Below are 17024 nucleotides of genomic sequence, written 5' to 3'. Positions count from 1 at the left end.
GCAGGAAGGTCTGTCTTTAGATAGAGGACCATAAGCAAACTATTAATGATGTGATCATTCGTGATAGATTATCAAATGACCTTACCCAGAAAGAGACCATTTTAATGTATTCATTCACAGAGTAGCAGCATTACTGGTTAGAGCACCACCACATTGCCCACCCGTAAATACTCCTGAGGTTAAAGGCCTCCTCCGGCTTTCCAGAGAGCAGCTACCAGCCAACCACATTACTATGGATCTGGTTTCAAATAGGCCAAACTCAGCAAAATTGAGAGATTTCTATCCGTAAAAGAACATTTGGAGGTTCAATCAAAACAGCTGAAAAAGGACACAAGGTGCTGGAGTAACTCAGCGGGTCAGGAAGCAGCTCTGGAGAACATGGATGAGGGATGTTATGGGTCGGGACCCAAATGTTTTCGGATCATGGAACCAAATAATTTTTCTGACAGTCATTGGAACTTCTATGGTTGAACAATAGATATTTTTTGTTTTATAGTGGATGTATTGAAATTCATAAATGTAATCTCCCCTGTGGTTTTGATGGGGGTCAGCCTCTTGCCATGGAAATGCAAGTTTCTAGGTAATAGCCTGCTAAATTGAACATTTAGGGCAGTCACAGTGTATCTCTAAATTAAACTACACTAAACAAAAAATTATATTACGACCCATAAGGATTGGGTCATAAGGATCTCATTCCTCTAAATTATTAATTATGTTAGGATAATATTTTTAAAAATTAAGAACATTGCATTTATTGTAAGGTGGATGAACTCATGGCATAGATAAGTACGAATGATTGGAATATTATAGTCATTACAGAAACCAGGCCAAGAGAAGGACACAACTGGCAGCTTAATGTTCCAGGGTACAGGTGCTACACACAAGATAGAGAGGGGAGAGAGGTTGGGTATGAAAGAGGAGGGGAGGAGCATAAAAGAAGAGGGGGATTTTCTTTATTGATTAAGGAGTGCCTGAAGGCAGTAGTCAGAGAAGATATTATTGAAGGGTCATCCATTGAGGCTATATGGGTGGTGCTAAGAAATAAAATGAGGATGATCATCTTATTGAGTTTGCACAAGGTCCCTGAATAATCAATGGGAATCAGAGGAACAAACATGCCTGGAGTTTGCAGACAGCTGCAAGATTTATAAGGTTGGCCTAGTAGGGGAGTTTAGGTTTCCCAATGTAGACTGGGACAGCCTTAGGGTTAAGGGCTTAGATCTGGTGGAATTTGTCAAATATATTCAGGAATGTTTCCTCAGTAGACAGCCCCACAAGAGAAAGGGCAAAGATTGACCTCCACAGGAAAATTGTCAGGGCAAATAACCAAAGTATCAGTGGGTGAGCCTTTCTGGACCCAGTGACCACAATTCTATTAGCTTTAAAATAGCAATGGATAGGCACAGGGTTGATCCACATGTTAAAGTTCTAAAATGGGGCAAGGCCAGCTTGGATGGTATTAAGCAGGAACTTACAAAAATTGATGGGAGTGGGTTGCTTGTGGGCAAACAGACATCTGGAAAGTGGCATGTTTTTAAAGGATCACAATGAGAGTTCAAGGTATGCATGCTCCTGTTAGAGTGAAGGGCAAGAAGGGTAAGGAACCTTGGATGACAAAATAAATTGAGGCTCTCATTAGGAAAAAGGAGGCAAATATAGGCTGCTGGGATCAATTGTATCTCTGCGTGAGTATTCCTGAGGTGTTTGAAGAGCATGAGGAAGGTCACGGTGGCGCAGCATTACAGCGAATGCAGCGCCGGAGGTCCGGGTTCGATCCCGACTACGGGTGCTGTCTGTACGGAGTTTGTATGTTCTCCCCGTGACTTGCGTGGGTTTTCTCTGAGATCTTAGGTTTCCTCCCACACTCCAAAGACGTGGAGGTTTGTAGGTTAATTGGCTTGGTAAATGTAAAACTTGTCCTTAGTGGGCGTAGGATAGTGTTAATGTGCCGAGATCGCTGGTCGGCGCAGACCCGGTGGGCCAAAGGGCCTGTTTCCACGCTATATCTCTAAACTAAACTGAGGAAAGAATAATAGTAAAGAGGTGTAGAAAATCATGAGAGAAATTGATATTGCGAATGCAGAGTCTTTTTCCTAGAAAAGTGGAATCAAGAACGCTAGGTTTAAAGGGAGAGGGGAAGCAATTAATAGGAACCTTAGGGACAAGAATGGTTAATTACACAGAGTATGGTGGGGATATGGAATGAGCTGCAAATTAAGTAGCTGAGGCAGGTAATATAACAAGATTTAAAAGACACTTGGAGGACCCAAGCACTCGTTCCAGGTGCGACAGAGGTTCACCTGCACCTCCTCCAACCTCATCTATTGCATCCGCTGCTCTAGATGTCAGCTGATCTACATCGGTGAGACCAAGCGTAGGCTTGGCGATCGTTTCGCCGAACACCTCCGCTCGGTCCGCATTAACCAACCTGATCTCCCGGTGGCTCAGCATTCCAACTCTCCCCTCCCATTCCGAATCCGACCTCCCTGTCCTGGGCCTCCTCCATGGCCAGAGTGAGCACCACCGGAAATTGGAGGAACAGCATCTCATATTCCGCTTGGGCAGTCTACACCCTAGTGGTATAAACATTGAATTCTCCCAATTCCGGTAGCCCTTGCTGTATCCTACCCTTCTCAGCTTTCCCTCAGCCCACAGGCTCCTCCTCTTCCTTTTTTCTTTCTTCTCCTCCCCCACCCTCCATCAGTCTGAAGAAGGTTTTCGGCCCGAAACGTTGCCTATTTCCTTCGCTCCATAGATGCTGCTGCACCGGCTGAGTTTCTCCAGCATTTTTGTCTACCTTTAAAAGACACTTGGACAGGTACATGGATAAGAAAGGATTAGGGGGTTATGGGCCAATTGCAGACAAATTGAATTTCCTTGGATAAGGGATCTTGGGCAGCATGGACATGTTGGGCTGAAGGGCCTGTTTCTGTGCTATATGACTCCATGACTCCATGTTTTAAGACTTAAATGTTTTATTTTATTTTTCACCTGTTTCTCTCTTTAATCCACACTTCCTTCCTGACTATTTCTCCTTTTGTCATTATTGGACCAAAAAAATAATCTCTGTTTCAGTCCTTCCTGTTCATATCTGCATCTCCAACCACTCTTGGTTAAAGGTTATACTATTTGTCTTTTAATTTTCCAATCTTCCAGATGCATGCTGTTATTGTCCTATTGTCTATTGTTATCCTATTATCGGTTTACATTCCCACCAACATGCATAATTAAGTCTAATTAATAGCACATTGCACAAAACCGCTTGAATCAAGTAGTGAATGTAAACACACAGATATAAAGGGGTTTCAATGTAATTGCTAGTCAATACCAACAGTCAGGGATCAGCTATCAACTGCGACTCATAATGGATTCAGTGGGAAAGAGTTGATCAGACAGGATTAACAATGGACATCCAAAACTACCACTACCAACCTTGAACTCCTAGCTAATTTAGTAAGAATATCTCTGATCAATTAGTCTTCACTGGTAAAACATGCCCAGTTCACTTTAGTTCAGTTCCTAGTTTATTGTCACATGTACCGAGGTACAGTGAAAAACTTTTTGTTGCGTGCTAACCAATTCACAGAAAAACAATACATGATTACAATCAATCCATTTGCAGTGAATATTATACATGAGATAATAACGTGATATGATACATGATAATAACGTTTAGTGCAAGGTAAAGCCAGCAAAGGCCGGTTAAGGTTAGTCCGAGGGTCATCAAAGCGGTAGATACTAGTGCTCTCAGCTCTGCTCTCTGATTGTGGTAGGATGATTCAGTTGCCTGATAATAGCTGGGAATTATCAACTGAGTGCCCAGTGATTTATCAGACTTAATAATAATAAATGTTATTTATGGGCGCCTTTCAAGACTCTCAAGGACACCTTACAAAATTTAGTAAACAGAATACAAAACATGTAAGCGGAATGAAACAAAACAAAAAATAACGACAAAAAAATAAAAAATAAATAGTAAAGACATCAACAATACACAATTCAAAGACACAATTCAAAGACACAATTCAAAGAGAGAGCAGCGGCAGCTAATCGCGCCAGCATTCACTCTCCCTTCCGGCAGCCATCTTGGAAACGGAACAATAAGGATCTTTAACATAGAAACATCCCCCCACAATGGTTTCCATTATGAGGGAAGGCACAATGTACAGTCCCCATCCCCAGTTCACCCATAGTCGGGCCAATTGAGGCCTCCACAGTTGCCTCTACGGAGGCCCGATGTTCCAGGCCGTTCTCGCCGGGAGACGGTGCTCCGGCGTCGGGAGAGTCCTCTCAGCGGCTAGGGACACCTGGAACGGCCGCTTCCTTACCGGAGACCGCGGCTTCCGAAGCCGACAAGGCCGCAACGGTTGGAGTTCCACCACTGCCGATCTCATCGAGAGATCCCAGTCTCCAGATGCTGAAGTCAGCGCCGCCGCCCGCAGCTGCCCGCTCCGCAGTCCCGCAGCTCCGCGATGTTTTTATCGGCGGTCTTCAGCTCACCGGAGCTCCAGCGCGGTGAACCAGGCAAGGCATCACCCGCTCCGCGATAGCGCTCCAGCGCTGTGCCGCCGCCGAAGCCGAGGTGCTGGGCGGCCCCCTCGGGAAAACGCCGCTCCAGGCCCGCTGGTAGGCCGCGAGGACGGGTCGACGGTGCAGCCCGGAGAAAAGCTGCCTCTCCGACCAAGTAGGGACCTAGAAAGTCCTAGTAGAGACCTAGAGGCCTCAATAAAATGTTTCCCCCTTCCCCCCCCCCTCCCCCCACATAAAAAAGTCTAGACCTCTTAAAAACAAACACTGAAACTCACTAAAAATTAAAGAAAAGAGTGAAAAAGACGGACAGCTGCTAGCTAGCAGCCGTGCCCCAAGATGGCGCCCCCCACTTGAATCAAACTTAATTAACATGCACTTAGTTATTTTCCTTTTCCATGCTGCATGATTGTTGTTGCTAACATACTTTAAATGTGATTTTTAATTGATTCACATTTTTATCTGATTTTTCAGGGAGGGATTGGTTCAAGTGGCCCTCCTGGACCTGCTGGATCTCGAGGTGGTCATGTAAGTAAATATCATTCGCAGAATGAGTGTTCTTTGAACTAAAGACAAGGAAAAATAATTTATAATGGCAGAAATATTTCATCGTAATTTAAACAATGTTTTCCCATCATGGAAGCCATGTACAGGTCTTGTATGTTCCAAAGCAAATGTCGGAGGCTGTCATTGATAGCAGCATGAAACATTCAGAATAGTAATCAAACGTTTTAATATGGATTCTTCTAACACTTTAAATAGTTAAAATGCTTTGTTAAAGTCATTAAATTATTATTCCTGACTTAATTGACATTAATTTATGTGGAAAAATATTAATTTGACTTAAAGAAAATAGAAAACAAAATAGGAACGGGAACCTTAATTGTTAATTTAAAAAAAAAAATGAATTTGGACTTTATATATAATCATTGGGTGTACCATACAAAGGAATATCAGGTAGCAGGATTCTGCACCTGTGTAGAGCATACCTGATATTCTATCATTTAAACTTGCAATGAATCAAAAATTGTCAACTTCATTATTAAGGAGAGAGACATTTTTCTCATCAATGGGAAATCTAGGCAGAAGCTAAAAGGCTGACTACTGGACTCACTACAGTCATTATAAATACAGGGATTATATGTGGTTCAGAGATGGTCTGTAGGTGCTCCAGCTTATTGATTGGACCATGGACATACAGTAGGCGGCACATAGCGATGGTTTTAGCTCCACAATCGGCTTCACTTCCACTTAAGTGATCTGGGGAAGGAATAGCAACAGCAGCATTCACAGATGTGTGGGTCAATAGCAGGTTTTAAATATAATATTTTCAATTGATATTGCTAGATTTATGATGAGCGATGTAAGCACATTATAGCCAAAGTATTACTTTAAATTTGGATTGGATGTGATTCTGTTTAATGGTGCGTTCCATGCTAACTTTAAATATACAATATTATTTCTTCTAGGGTGAACGAGGAGAAACTGGTCCAGGTGGCCGGAGTGGATTTCCTGGACTTCCTGTGAGTATACATTTAGCAAGACACAATGGTGTATTTTGCCTATAAAGCTTTTATTTAGAACTTTCATTATTTCATGGGCTTACATTTTATATTAAGGATATTAGTGAGGCTAACTCTCAACATCATTATTGTGTAAATTATACAATAACTTCTGGAGCAGTTTGCACATCCAGACTTTGGAGATCAGAAATCGGAGGTGCAAAGAGGCTTGGGGATGCTGGTGCAGGATTCTCAAAGTGTTAATTTGCAGGTTGAGTCAGTAGGATGAAAGGCAAATGCAAAGTTTGCATTTATTTTGAGAGGTCTGGAATATAAACGTCGAGATGTAATGCTGAGGATTTATAAGGCTATGATCAGGCCACATTTGGAATATTCTGAGTAGTTTTGGGCCCCATATCTGAGGAAGGATGTGCTGGCATACGAGACGGTCCAGAGGAGGTTTACGAGAATGATCCCGGGGATGATCAGGTTAACGTACGAGTGTTTGGAAGCTCTGGGCCAATACCTGCAGGAATTTAAAAGGGTGGGGAGGGGAAGGAATCTCATTTAAATCTAACAAATAATGAATGGCCTAGATAGAGTGAATGTGGAGAGGATGTTTCTAGTAGTGGGAGTGTCTAGGACCCTTGGCACAGGCTCAGAGAAAAAAAGACATATCTTTAGAATGGATATGAGGTGGGATTTCTTTAGCCAGAGGGTGGTGTATCTACGATACGATAGAACTTTATTTATCCCAGGAGGGAAATTGGTCTGCCAACTCTCATAAAACGCAAGATACATGGAACATGAAATTAAAGTGATGAGTGGAAAGGATTGGTGATATGCAAAGGTTGGGGAGGGGGGAGTCAGTCTACTGCACGACAGAAGTGGGCAGATTTGTACAGTTTAATAGCCACAGGGAAGAAGGATCTCCTGTGGCGTTCTGTACTGCATCTTGGTGGAACCAGTCTGCTGCTGAAGATGCTCCTCAGGTTGACCAGTGCGTCATGGAGGGAGTGAGCTGTATTGTCCAAGATGCTCCGCAGTTTGAGGAGCATCCTCCACTCCAAGACCACCTCCCATGAATCCAACTCCGCCCCCAGCCTTTCTGATGAACTTATTACCCCGCAGCCTTCGACCTACTGTGTTAATTTGAATCTGTAGAATTCTTTGCCATAGACAGCTGTGAATGCCACGTCATTGGGTATTTTTAAAGCAGAGATTGTAGCCATCACAGCTTACAGGGAGAAAGCAGGGGAATGAGGTCGAGGAGGAAAAATAGGTCAGCCGTGTTCAAACGGTGTTGCAGACCTGATGGGTTGAATGGCCTAATTCTGGTCTTATGGACAGTATGGTTTCTATGGTGCATCTGTAGAAGTTTATAAGACTCAATGTAGACATACCGGATTTCCTCAGTCTCCTCAGTAAATAAAGGCATTGGTTTGCCTTCTTGGCTGTCACACCAATGTGGTCAATTTATGGCAACTCTTTTGCAATACCCAACCATTTCCACATCTGCACCATTAACATTAATTTGAATCAGTAAAAAGAAAAGTCACTAGAATTAAGTACCTGAAGAAGATAATGTGCCCCTTATAAAACAGATGTCTAAATGGTTGTTCCACAAATAAATCATTGTAGTTGCATGGGTTAGTAAATCTTAAAAAGGAAAAATGCTAGCATCCATTTCTAGAGCAACACCATTGGGAAGCACAGAAGTTATTTTAACTTTGTGCAGATGACTGGTTAGGTCATACTTGGAATGCTATGAACTGCTATGCACAATTCTGGTTTCCACATTATAGAAACAACATATAGCTGTTGGAGAAGGTACAAACAAGAGTATTGGTATGATTCCAGTACTGAGTGGTTTTATCTAATGGGAATGTCTGAACAAGCTGCTGGACATTCATCTGGAAAAGGGAAGATTGAGAATTAGAATAAGATGGAGAGGCACATACATGTCTTACTTCTTCTTCTTGCGTATGGTGTGCACAGCCTAAAGTTGTAGGTCAACTTGTTCTATTTGATCTATTTGTTTGTGCACGTCGGGTTGATTGCATTAGTCGAAACAGGGTGGACCATGTGAAGGTTGCAATCTCCCACCCCATATACATGTTAAAACCATTGGTATAAAACGGTCACTAGAAAGTACAATAAAGAATTGAAAAAGAGCATTTTTACTTAGAATGTGGAAAGTACTGTGACATGGAGGAGTTAGTGGAGAATATAGAAGCATTGTGAAGGAAACTGCCCCAATTACCTTTGACAGCAGCGATTGAAGACATATTCAGAGGGAATTGAGAGCAGTTAATAAAAGAAATGTAGCATATGCAGTTAAAAATGTTTTTAATTCGTAGTTAATTAAAGTGACATTTATTGGAATTCTATCCTAAAAAACAGCAATCCCAATCAATTATCTGTAAACAGAAGGGGGCGGGTACAAAGTATATCCTGAACTTCTTAAATACATTTAGACCCAGTAGTGGATCCTCAGCATATTATGGGTTCAGAGGTTACCAACTTTCATGACACAGTAAGCAGAAATGAAAGTTGACGATGTGGTGAATGCCTGATCTCAGGACTATTGCCTACCCTGGAGCATGATCTGGCCTAATTGTAATACTTTCTGATTCCTTAGGTATCTCTATTTGCAGTCACGAATGTTGTATTTAAAAGGCTTGAGATAGGCATGTAGTATGCAGGGAATGGAAGGATATGGATCAGTGAAGGCAGTAGAGATTAGTGTAACTTGGCATTATGTTCGGCACGGACATTGTGGGCTGAAGGGCCTGCTCCTGTGCTGTATTGTTCTATGTTCTATGTTCTATGTTAATTGCTACTTGATGTTCTGCAAACACAGCTATACCAATAACACATTCTATGTTGGTTTATAGTTGTATCATGGAAATGTTTCATAAATCTCATGAACTGAAGTGATCCCTAGTAACTGGTGTGTTTATTGGCATCAAAAATAGAAATATAGTCCAAAGTCAAACAAAAAGTAAAATATTCCATTCTGTGCTATTTAGCATCAAAGCCAATGCGGTCTCTGAAACTACAAATAGTTTTAAAAGAAAGCTATTGACTTAACCCATTAACCCATTATCTGGTGCTTACTGACCTCACTTTACCTAATCATAAATTCATAAGTTCTAGGCGCAGAATTAGACCATACGACCCATCAAGTCTACTCCGCCATTCAATCATGACTGATCTATCTTTCCCTCTCTACCCCATTCTCATGCCTGCTCCCCACAACCCCTGACACCCATACTAATCAAGAATCTGTCAACCTCCACCTTAAAAATATCCATTGACTTGGCCTCCTCAGCTGTCTGTGGCAAAAAAAATCCACAGATTCATCACCCTCTGACTAAGGAAATTCTTCCTCACCGGATGGAATGTATTTAGTCTGGTCTCTTTATGCTAGTAATTATTAGATGCCTGCACTCTAAAGGGCCTGTCCCACTTGGGCATCATTTGCGCGTCATTTATGCAACATCATTTACGAGTGACACGTGCATGGCGTGCATTACGTGCGCATGGAGCGTGATGAGGCATGGTGGCGTAGGCAGTGACACGCAGTAGCGCGCGGCGCCCCAAGATTTGGGGATTCTCAAAATCCTCGCGTGCCACCTGCGTGATGCCAAAGTGGGACATGCCCTTAATTTAAGATCTTCAGAAAGACTGCAACCAAAAATATATCTTTGTATCATTCCCAACATGTGAGATGTGTTTCAGTAACACATTTTGGCTGCCTAGGTAACAATTTTGTGACTGTCATCTCCAACACATCAGGCATGAGTAGACATTCTCACATTGCACAAACATTGCACAAATGTGAAGTCATTTCAGGGTGAGCAGAACTCCAGTGAGTGATCTCTCCCAATATCAACACATGTTCATGAATAGAAAGACTCTGATTAATGATTAACTATATTCAAGTTAATGATGTCTATTTTTGTCTATTCGTATCTGTCAACACTTTCAGCAAATAACCACAGTTCTGGTTACAAAGTGCTTCATCAACACATGCATATACTGATTCCTTAACAAGCACCATTGCATTACCTTTCTGTTTCTTAGCTGGGATATTATCCGCACATATACAAACTGGCCAGTTCAGAATGTTTTCTGACTCCTTGTCCCAGATTGTCCCTCTTCCTTGCAATGGTTGGTCTATGAAGTTGAAACTGCCAGTGCCTTGTTAAGTCTTCTTAATAGGCCTTTCTCACGGGGCGACTTGACGCAAGAGGTAACCAGAGTTGAACATCGTGGGAACCTCGTACGATAACCGTACGGCATTCGTGGACCACCGTGGACCACCGTGGCGCTAACGGCAGGTAATCGTGTAACTTGTTGACTCAGGAGAAAATTCAAGCAAGCTTGAATTTCTCCAAGAGTGACTTGTACACTTGTGGTTAAACATTGCAACATTATAGGGACGTAGTGGCCAGTGCGATATCCGTAATAACTCTTGTGTTTACCGTGGGAACTCCTGCGAACGGTGAACCCGGAAGCTGGACAGAGGGGACAGAAGGTGAGTAATCTGGAATGAACATGCTGTTACTGGGATCATTCTCTGCGAGATGATCTTAGTGCGGGAGACAAGTGTAGGAGAGGTGTACTGACTGTGTGGGCAGAACTTTGGAAGTGATTGCCCACCATTCTCAAAAGCCGCTGTGTCTCCCTGTCCCTCCAACTCCAGAGGAATCCGCTCCCCGATGGGCTGCTATGGCGACAAGTGGCAGTTCGCCCACAGCCCGAGCTGCGCCACCCCAACAAGACGTACCTTGCACACCATCAGCTTCTGCCCCTACGGGGAGCGTGTTCCTCTGTAGTTGGAGCGGGGCTGGGCTGGAGTTGCTGATCTGGGATCTCCGTGCTTGCAGTGGGCCTGGGGGTCGGTGTCCCGATGAGGGGCGCAGCTCGGGCTGTGGGCGAACTGCCACTTGTCGCCGTAGCGGCCCATCGGGGAGCGGCTTCTGGTGGTCCTGACGTCTCTCAGCTCCTGTCCAGGGGAGTGGCCGGAGACGTCATGAACAACAGGAACCCGCTCCCCGATGGGCCGCTACAGCGACAAGTGGCAGTTCGCCCACAACCCGAGCTGCGCCCCCTCATCCGCAACCCGGGTTCCTCTGGAGTTGGAGCGGGGCTGGTCTAGAGTTGCTGCTGGCTGTGAGTCTCTGGGATCTCCGTGCTTGCAGTGGGCCTGGGGGTCGGAGTCCCGTTGGTCCTGACGTCTCCGGCCACCCCCCTGGACTGGAGCTGAGACTGAACTGTACCGCCCTTGCCCCCTCCCTCTGCAACTGCAAACAACCCCACAGTTCCCAGTCTCAGCTCCTGTACAGGGGGGTGGCCAGAGACGTCACAGCCCGAGCTGCGCCCCCTCATCCGCAACCCCAAGAACAAGACGTACCTTGCACACCATCAGCTTCTGGCCCTACGGGGAGCGTGTTCCTCTGGAGTTGGAACGGGGCTGGGCTGCTGCTGGCTGTGGGTCTCTGGGATCTCCGTGCTTGCAGTGGGCCTGGGGGTCGGTGTCCCGTTGGTCCTGACGTCTCCGGTGACTGGCACTGACCTGCTGGCATCACCGACGTGAAGACAGTGCAAAGCACCCGCACCGGTGCAATGGGCAGGGAGCTGAAGAGGGGAGGGAAGGGGTCACACACATGGCCGGGAAGCAGAGGGGTGTAGGTGGGGTGAAACTGAAGGGAGCAACAATCTGCTGCTGCCTGCCCGCTGAGTTAAAAAGTTCCCACGCAAGACTCACGATACACTGTATATCGTGAGTCTACCGTGGGAACTTTTTAACTCAGCGGGCAGGCAGCAGCAGATTGTCAATTATTAACCCTCCCGCGCAATTACCTTCTCTTTTATGAATGGGGATTTAGTTCCCCTTTCTTCGAGGACCGACCGGAGGTTCCGCTGTCACCTCTGCGGGCCGCCCTCGGTGAACGTCTTTATTTTCAAGCTTTGTCCATCTCTTTTGAACTCATTTGATTCGATACTATTTGATTTTGGAATGGTGGTTACTTATTATATAAATTATGTGACCTATTTTCTGTTCCTATGATTCTCTAAGTACTTTGTTTATAAATTCTGAACTCGTGAATTCGAGATTTCAGTGGTTTTCTGTATGCGGCTCACTCAGATACACTTGGCACAAACCGGCTTTTCCCATGCCGTTTACAGTCGCGCTGGACTCACTACATTTCTATGATCTGTAATCGTTTAACATTGAGTATAAACGATTATATTTAATACTCGGAATGCATATTGATTTTAGCGATGCCATATAACTTTCTCTGTATGTGAAGGGAACGAGAGCCATAAAATAAATTATGCATGAGGGCAGGCAATTTTCACTTGTAATGCTTGTCTAAAAAAAAGTGACATAATTTGTGCTACGTGACACTTCACAGTTCACAATGTTCATTCAAGATTTAACGGGAAAGCTCGGGAGACGGACAAGTCACTCGCACAAATAACAGAAATGCCGAGTACCCGTGGGAACTCTTTATCTACCCCCCGTTATATCGTGTGATATCGTGCTAGACCACGACCACTTCACTCTGGTTACATCTTGCGTCAAGTCGCCCCGTGAGAAAGCGCTTTTATGCATCTTTTTCACATACTCTCCAGATAATTCTAGTTATCTTTATACCCAAACCTTTTCCAAATATAGACATAAATATTTCAAAAGGCAATGCATCTTCCAGCACTGTAATGCAAAACACATTGTTTCTCGTGAATTTTAAAACTACAAAGAAACCACAACATTTAAGGGAAATCTGTTTGCTTTGTGCTATGCAGGGGAGATTGTGTTATTAATGCAAATTGATTGAAAGATACAGTATTGATAAAGGCCCTTCAGCCCACTGAGTCCACACCATACAGCAATCGCCCATTCACACTAGTTCTATGTTATCCCTCTTTTACATCCACTCCCTACAAACCATGGGCAATTTACAGAAGCCTGTTAATCTACGTCTTAGGGAGGTGGGAGGAAACCAGAGCACCCGGAGGAAACCCATGGGGAAATATGCAATCACCACACCGGTACCACCGACAGGATCGAACCTCAGCCTCTGGCGTTGTGAGGCAGGTGCTCTCCAGCTGCACCACTGCGCCACCCAAGTCATAAAGAGAACCCTATTCAAGTGTATTGTACAGTCCACAGCATATTTAGCGCAGGCAGCCACCCAATCTGTGAAAATGGCATGCACTAAATTACTGATACTACCATTTCACTGGTTAATAACAGAGCAGTAGAACTTCAAAGAGTGGTTTGTGCTGCTTACTTCTCGAGCTTCATAACTTTAAATGCAAGCAGTGCGCTATATCATCCTCGTTCTCCAGCTTCGAAGCTACTTTATTTGAGGTGGGTCGTTCCGACCCGGTGCTTTGCGCTGTCATCTACCGACCCCCCAAATATCATAAGGACTTTGTGAATGACCTCTGATTTTCTGGCTGGGATTATGCCCAACTATGATCGTGTCCTTATGGTTGGGGACTTTAACATACATGTGTGCTGTCCTGATAAGCCGTTGGTGAAGGACTTTTTAAGCCTTGTTGACTCTTTTAATTTTGTGCAGTGTGTGTCTGGCCCCACACACGAACATGGACATACACTAGACCTTGTTCTCTCTCATGGCTTGTCTGTGTTAAATTTGGAGATCTGTGATAGTGTGGTTTCTGATCATATGCCTGTATTATTTGATGTTGGTTTCAACTGTGCTGCAGTTAAACCTGGCGCTCCTGCTCGGCGCTGTCGGACTTTTAACCCTTTAGCTGCTGGCCAGTTCTCTGCTGCTTTCGATCAGCTCTGTGCCCCCTCCGCTTCCACTTCTCTTGATACGGAGGAGATCAGTTCTTGGTTTCACTCCTCCTGCAGAACTATACTGGACTCTGTGGCTCCATTAAAAACTTTGCAGCCTAGAGCTAAACCCGAGCCCTGGTTCAGTGACGTAACTCGTACAGCTCGACGGGAGTGTCGCAAAGCTGAACGCAAGTGGAAGAAGGACAAGCTGCAGGTTTCATTTCAAATCCTAAAGGACTGTTGGTGTCATTACCAGAACACTGTTAAAGAGGCCAAAAGAGAATACCTGTCAAACATTATTGTGTCTAAGCGTCACGACCCACGTGTGCTATTTAAAATCATCAACTCTGTTCTTAATGCCCCACAGCCTGTCTGCCTGGAAGCATCGTCTGAAATGTGCAATGACTTCCTGCACTTTTTTATTAATAAGGTTGTTTCCATAAGGGCTCTCATTTCAGCTCCTGCCTCTGACCCCTCTGTTTCTGTCCCATGCCTGGTGGTATTGGATAAGTTTGTGCCTGTGACATTGTCGTGTTTAGAGGATGTGGTTAGCCATATTAAGCCATCGGGTTCCCCTTGTGATGCTGCCCCTCCTCATCTTTTTAAAGAGGTTTTCCCCAGTATAGGGCAGTCGGATCTTGCCATTATCAACAGCAGCTTGTGTTCTGGGGTTGTCCCCATAAGTTTTAAACATGCAGTAGTGCAACCACTACTTAAGAAACCTGGCCTGGATCAAACTGTTCTGGCCAATTTTAGACCGATCTCCAAGTTGCCTTTTATTTCTAAAATTCTGGAGAAAGTTGTTTATGCTCAGCTAAAACTCTTCTTGGACGAGCATAATATTCGGGAGGTTTTCCAGTCTGGGTTTAAAACTATGCATAGCACAGAGTCAGTATTGCTAAGGGTTTTTAATGACATCCTCCTAGCTAATGATTCTGGTGATTATGTGGTTCTTGTCCTGCTGGACCTATCTGCCGCCTTTGATACAGTGGACCATGGTATCTTAATATCTCGGTTACAGCACCTAGTGGGCATTTGTGGCAGTGCCCTGGGATGGTTCAGGTCTTATCTGGCAGACAGAACTATGTGTGTAAGCCTTGCTGGTTTTGAATCCTCCTCCGCTCCTCTGTCATATGGGGTTCCACAGGGCTCAATTTTAGGGCCCCTGCTTTTCTCACTGTACTTACTTCCTCTGGGTTCCATTCTTAGAAAGCATGGCATCTCTTTTCATTGTTATGCTGATGATAGCCAACTATATATGCCGCTGAGGAAGGAAGATGCCTTTTCTGTCAAATCACTTCTGTCATGTCTTGATGACATTAAGTCCTGGATGGCCCTAAACTTTCTAGGATTTAATGAAAAGAAGACAGAGGTGATATTGTTTGGTCCCAATGGCTGCCGTGAACCTCCCCCTGTTGACTTGGGTCCCCTGGCACTGTATGTGAAGCCAACAGTTTTAAACCTGGGTTTTAGGATGGACAGTGATTTTAAATTAGATCATCAAATAGGCGCGGTGGTTAAGTCCAGCTTCTTTCACTTAAGGCAGCTGGCAAAGGTGAAGCCCATTCTTGAGCGGCAGCATTTTGAAACAGTAATCCATGCCTTCATCACGTCTAGGCTGGATTACTGTAACGCACTCTATTTTGGAGTTGCTCGATCTTCCCTGGCTCGTCTCCAGTTGGTTCAAAATGCTGCTGCTCGCCTTTTAACTGGAACTCGAAAGAGGGAGCACATAACGCCAATTCTGGCCTCCCTCCACTGGCTCCCAGTGCACTTTCGAGTTCATTTTAAAATTATTTTATTTGTTTTTAAATCTTTAAATGGGCTCGCCCCGCCTTACCTCTCTGAGCTGCTTCATCCATACGCTCCTGCCCGGTGCCTCAGGTCAGCTGATCAGCTGCTCCTGGAGGTACCGAGGTCTAAGCGGAAGCTCAGAGGGGATAGAGCCTTCTCTGTTGCTGCTCCGGCGCTATGGAACACTCTGCCGTTGCACATCAGACAGGCCCCCTCACTGTCCATCTTCAAAACCAGTATTAAAACACATTTATATTCCTTGGCTTTTGACCCTGCTTGAGACTTTGCTCCTGTTTTAGTGCTTTTAATGTTTTTAATTTTATTGTTTTTACTCTCTCTTTTAATGTTTTTATTGTCGTGTAATAATTTTTTTGTCCATGATTAGTCATGTACAGCACTTTGTTGCAACAGTGGTTGTTTTTAAAGTGCTCTATAAATAAAGTTATTATATTATTATTATTCAACTGTTTAACGCCTCAAAGTGTATCCCTGTTCAGTGGAGCAAAACCCAGTTAATGACAGCAGCATTAATATAGGAAGAAAGAAAGGCTCTGCTATTAACATATTGTGCTCATCTAATATATTAGTTATCCCAACATGCAACAGGCAAACGGGAACAGTATATTCTTCAAGTGGTTTTGGAAAAAAATTGGTTGAAACAAACTCTGAGTACAACAATTCAGAAAGATATTCCAAGGGAGAAATTTAGTTTAGAGCTAGAGTTTTAATTTAGAAAAGAGGCTCTTTGGCTCAATGAGTTCACGCTGACTAGCGATCACCCGCACATTAGTTCTATTCTACAAACTAGGGACAATTTACAAATGCCTACATGTCTTTAGAATGTGGGAGGAAACCGAAGCACCCAGAGAGAACCCACAGGGAGAATGTACAAACTTTGTACAGACAGCACTCATAGTCAGGATCGAACCCGGGACTCTGGCACTGTAAAGCAGAAACTCTACCGCTGTGCAACCCACAGAAATTTGACTTTGATCGCTAGCATTTAAAGTATTGTTTTGCAGTTGTACATGCCTGCACACGGTCAATGGATTCTGATCAGAGGCAAGAAAACGTAATTGGATGCCAACAATCAAGGACTAGATTTGTCATATTCCCTTTATTGGACATGCAGCGCAAGTTGATATAGTCCCACTGCTTCAGAGGTTAAAGTAGACCATTGTATTGTTAACTCTGGCACTGTGCACAGCTAATGTAATTTTTTTAACAATCAGGGTAATGATGGACAAACTGGTTCTAAAGGTTCAGATGGCGGACCTGGTCCAAAAGGTGAAAATGGATCTCCTGGTTCTGCAGGGGCAAACGGACCTCCTGGTCCATTGGTGAGTGCCTATTCTGAAATGAATGATTAGGATCAA

General features: G+C 44.1%; 1 protein-coding gene across 2 annotated transcripts in view; it reads left to right on the top strand.

The window, feature by feature from the left end:
* The window catches only part of LOC116975081 (collagen alpha-1(III) chain-like), a 126761-nt gene that overhangs the window by 87327 nt on the left and 22410 nt on the right, over positions 1-17024 (top strand). For both annotated transcript variants that reach the window (XM_033023787.1, XM_033023786.1), the window contains 3 exons: positions 5002-5055; positions 5997-6050; positions 16881-16988. In XM_033023787.1, coding sequence (XP_032879678.1) covers positions 5002-5055; positions 5997-6050; positions 16881-16988 — 216 coding nt within the window. The remainder of the gene's footprint in view (positions 1-5001; positions 5056-5996; positions 6051-16880; positions 16989-17024) is intronic.

This window comes from Amblyraja radiata, chromosome 7 (assembly GCF_010909765.2).
Source record: "Amblyraja radiata isolate CabotCenter1 chromosome 7, sAmbRad1.1.pri, whole genome shotgun sequence".
NCBI lineage: Eukaryota > Metazoa > Chordata > Chondrichthyes > Rajiformes > Rajidae > Amblyraja > Amblyraja radiata.
This window is presented reverse-complemented; position numbering and strand designations above follow the sequence as displayed.